The 3,975-nt window shown below is 50.6% G+C and overlaps 1 protein-coding gene across 1 annotated transcript; it reads left to right on the forward strand.

Annotated features, from left to right (window-relative positions):
• Positions 1–515: 515 nt before the first annotated feature.
• LOC119368676 (epoxide hydrolase B-like) lies at positions 516–1,911 on the forward strand. Its single transcript, XM_037633866.1, has 3 exons — positions 516–624; positions 768–985; positions 1,090–1,911. Exons 1-3 carry the CDS (start codon positions 552–554, stop codon positions 1,735–1,737), a joined length of 939 nt encoding a protein of 312 aa, XP_037489763.1. The 5' UTR covers positions 516–551; the 3' UTR covers positions 1,738–1,911.
• Positions 1,912–3,975: the final 2,064 nt, after the last annotated feature.

The following is a 3,975-nucleotide window of genomic DNA, read 5'->3' on the forward strand; positions in this document are numbered from 1 at the left end:
GGGGGCAATGGCCCCCTCAGCATTGCATGTAGCTCCGCCACTGCTCCTCAGGATCACCTGCACTCCCATCCATGGGACATTATTAAAACACATATCATTCCTACTTCTTCAGATAACCCAGAGAGTAGCTGAGATGAGCATATTTTCAGCTTGTAGGAATTTGTGTTTCTCCCATTTGTCAGCCACATTTTTTAAACCAGGCTGGGGCATACACCCAACAACATTATGTATATTTTCTCACATCTCAACAGCAACAACACATTCAAAGAAAAGGTGATTACTAGTCTCACCTTCACAACAAAATAAGCAATTAAGATCACACCGCCTTGGCTACGCTAGATTGTCGATTCCATCGATGCGTGCTATGCTACATTACTATGTTCGTAGCCGGCCTCTAGTCTAGTCTAGAAAAAAAAAGCCAAAGAGCTGCAGGAAGCCAAAAACGGTATGCTCCATCTCTGTATATCCAGGAAAGAGAATATTCTTTCTTTCTACGTGCATATAAAAGAGAAGCATCGATCACACCGCCTTGGAGGTCTGAAGGAGCAGTAATGGCGCAGGAGATAGAGCACACACAGCTCTCCGTCCGCGGCCTCAGCCTGCACGTTGCTCAAGTAGGAAAGGGTGAGGGACTTTTCTTTTTTGTTGGCATAGCCATGGCGGTCAGGCCGGCGAGCCCACCAAATTCAATGGAGTAAGCAGGGCTGCAGGGCAATTGAGCAGCTAATGGATCTGTGTGCATGCTTTGTGTTGATCTGCACTTGCAGATGAGCTTGGGACGGTGGTGTTCCTTCACGGCTTCCCGGAGATATGGTACTCGTGGCGCCACCAGATGCAGGCCGTGGCCGCCGCAGGGTACCGCGCCATCGCGCCGGACAGCCGCGGGTACGGCCTGTCGGGCCAGCCGCCGGAGCACGAGGAGCCCTCCTGGGAGGACCTCGTCGCCGACGTGCTCGCCATCCTCGACGCCCTCGACATCCCCAAGGTAAGCAGCATCCACAAAAAGCATGGCCCCAACCCAAGCGTCCATGAGTGACCGTCGTCTTCTTGTTCTCATTCCTCGGTGCGTGCGTGCGTGCGTGCGCGCAGGCGTTCGTTGTGGGCAAGGACTTCGGCGCCATGCCGGCGTACGACTTCGCGCTGCGGCACCCGGGCCGCACCCGCGCCGTGGCGTGCCTGGGCATCCCCTTCAGCTCCGTGCCCTTCGACTTCGCCGGCACCATGCCGGAGGGCTTCTACCCGCTGCGGTGGCGCCAGCCGGGGCGGGCGGAGGCGGACTTCGGGCGGTACGACATCCGGCGCGTGGTGCGCACCATCTACGTGCTCTTCTCCGGCAGCGAGGTCCCCGTCGCCGAGCAAGGCCAGGAGACCATGGACCTCGCCGACGGCTCCGCGCCCCTGCCGGAGTGGTTCACGGAGGAGGACCTCGACGTGTACGCCGCGCTCTACGAGAACTCCGGCTTCGGGTTCCCGATCCGCATGCCCTACGGGTCCCTGGACAAGATGGCGACCCAGCTGGACGCCAGGTTCGAGGTGCCGGTGCTGATGGTGATGGGGGAGAACGACTACGTGATGAAGCTGCCGGGGTTCGAGGCCGCCGTGAGGGGCGGCATGATGGCCGGCTTCGCGCCTGACCTCAAGGTCGCCTTCGTCCCGGAGGGCAGCCATTTCGTGCAGGAGCAGTTCCCGGCGCAGGTTAACGAGCTCCTCCTTGGTTTCTTGAAGGACCATCCGTGATCCCGGGCGTGGTGGGGATGACACTGTTTACAGTAAGTAATGTAAGGTGCAACTCGCAACAGTCGCTTGCCTTGCACAGCGACCACCACGTGTATCCTTGAAGCAAATATCCAAATCCAAGTGCCCTTGTATTGGTGTGCCTTGTATCAAACTCTGTGAGACGTGACAACTCTTGGAATGATAAAACTTGAATGGTTAGGGCATTTGCTCCTGCCTCGGTCCGCGAACAGGGGACCACACTAATGCCGAGTCGACCATCCAACGTTGTCTTGTATGTGTCCGTCGGTAAAAAGCAATTTAAAATTCAAATAAGTGTTATCCATACGCGTGCCGGGTCATACGAGCATCGGATCACAGCAGCATCGAATCACATGCCCGATCACATCACACCCGAAAAGAGGCAAGTATTATGTAGTTTTTACATGCCCGACCACAAAAGAATATCAGTCCGGTAGTCCGTGCAGAAAATTAGATTTTCTGCCCTGCTGGACCGGCAGTTCGAGCTTCCATGCTCAAGGTGTTATCGGCGCCGTGTAACCATCCTATGCTTTCTCCTCCTCTGCCGCATCCATCTCATCCTTGTCCGCTGCCTCCAGTCATCTTTCTGCCGCTCCAACATCTTGTAGCGGACAACTTGCACGATTATTGTTGTGTCGGCATCCAAAGCGTCCAAATTCGAGGTCAACATCTTGGTGTCCTCCGCATCGGCTGCTATCTGCACCTTCTTGTCTTCGAGCAACGCCTTCTTCTCCTCGGGCATGGCCTTGTTCTCTTTGATCAAGGTCCTATTCTCTTTGAGTGCTAGTTTCTTTCCGGCCGCCTCCATCAATAGTTTGAACCTTTCTGTCTTTTTTTCCTCCTTGATGTCAGACCGCTTGACGTATGACTCCTTCTTCTTTGACAATATGTCCTCGAACTTCTTTGTCAACTTGGCAGCTGCACCTTCTCGCTTTGCCCTCTCCTCCTCCCACTTCTTTCCCCGGAACCCTCTTCTAATCTTCTTTGGCAGTTCCTTTGTTGGGTCGGCTGGATCACCGGTTTCTTCCTCGGTGGCTTGGACGGCGGTCTTGGCTATGAATAGGCTTCACTTGGGTTGCCTATTCAACTTCAACCAAGAATGCATGACGGTGAAGTTTATCTTCTCCAAATTTTTGAACGTACACACACGGGGTGGCTACAAAATAAAACAATTGTCAAGACCTATGCATACATATTCAGCTAGTGGGCAACAAGAACTATGCACATCCGGCTTTAAAACTATGCATATTCGGCTGGTGATCAACAATACTATGCATGTCCGGCTGGTGATCAACAACACTATGCAGTTTTGCTAGTGATCAACAACACTATGCATATCCAGCTAGTAATCAACAATACTATGCATATCCGTCCAAATGAACTTGCTTGCTCGTGGGTTTGCGCATCGCTAGGCTACTGTGCGATGAGATGCTTCAAGTGCCCGCAATACTTCCAGACGGCCTCGTGGATTTGCGCACTGCTGGGCACTGTTTGATGACGAAGTTGAGTAGAACACCTTTCCTCACCATAAAAATGCGGATCCACGAGGTGGTGTGTCATTGATAACTTGACTCTCAAGGGAAGGGAATGGCCGAAGGGTCAAATGTTCTGAAGGACATTGCTGTGACATTGCAAAGTTATATGTTTATACTTTGTTGTATTTAATGTGTAGTGTTATGTGAACATCAAAGTGGTGGAACACATGTATATATTAGATGTGTATATGTGTTATGTGAACATCCCTGGTCATCCTTTAGACTGGGAGATTTGTTATCGGAGCAATTGCCCAACCCATGTAGCTCTTTCTAACCGGCTTAGTCTAGATAAAAATTAACCCATGAGCCAAGTTCATGGACTAGACATTACATTTTACAAATTTGATGGACTAAAGTGAATAAACATGGCAAGTTCATATACCTCAAGTACAATGATCTTCTTTTCCGCTCATGTGAACCTCTAGAATGATAACATCTCGTACCACGATAAAAGTGAGTGTAGTATATAAACTCATGTTTTATGCATAACTCCATTTACTAGAAAACACTTTAAGAAATTATTTAAACTATGCAATAGAGACCCGATCATACTCCGGATCGGACCAAGCCATGCTTAACAAAGCAGCCCGAAAATGCCAAACCCGAACCTGACCGAAAAAACATAAATAGTAGTTTTGCCCCCTAAAAACATGAATAATTTTTTTCTATTTAACTTAATCATTTT

This window comes from Triticum dicoccoides, chromosome 2B (assembly GCF_002162155.2).
Source record: "Triticum dicoccoides isolate Atlit2015 ecotype Zavitan chromosome 2B, WEW_v2.0, whole genome shotgun sequence".
NCBI classification, from domain to species: Eukaryota; Viridiplantae; Streptophyta; class Magnoliopsida; order Poales; family Poaceae; genus Triticum; species Triticum dicoccoides.

Excerpts from the sequence above, each read along its gene's own strand:
- LOC119368676 (XM_037633866.1), top strand. The coding sequence starts at position 552 with ATGGCGCAGGAGATAGAGCACACACAGCTCTCCGTCCGCGGCCTCAGC. Across the intron at positions 625-767 it reads CGTTGCTCAAGTAGGAAAGG|ATGAGCTTGGGACGGTGGTG; the intron begins GTGAGGGACTTT and ends CTGCACTTGCAG. Across the intron at positions 986-1,089 it reads ACGCCCTCGACATCCCCAAG|GCGTTCGTTGTGGGCAAGGA; the intron begins GTAAGCAGCATC and ends GCGTGCGCGCAG.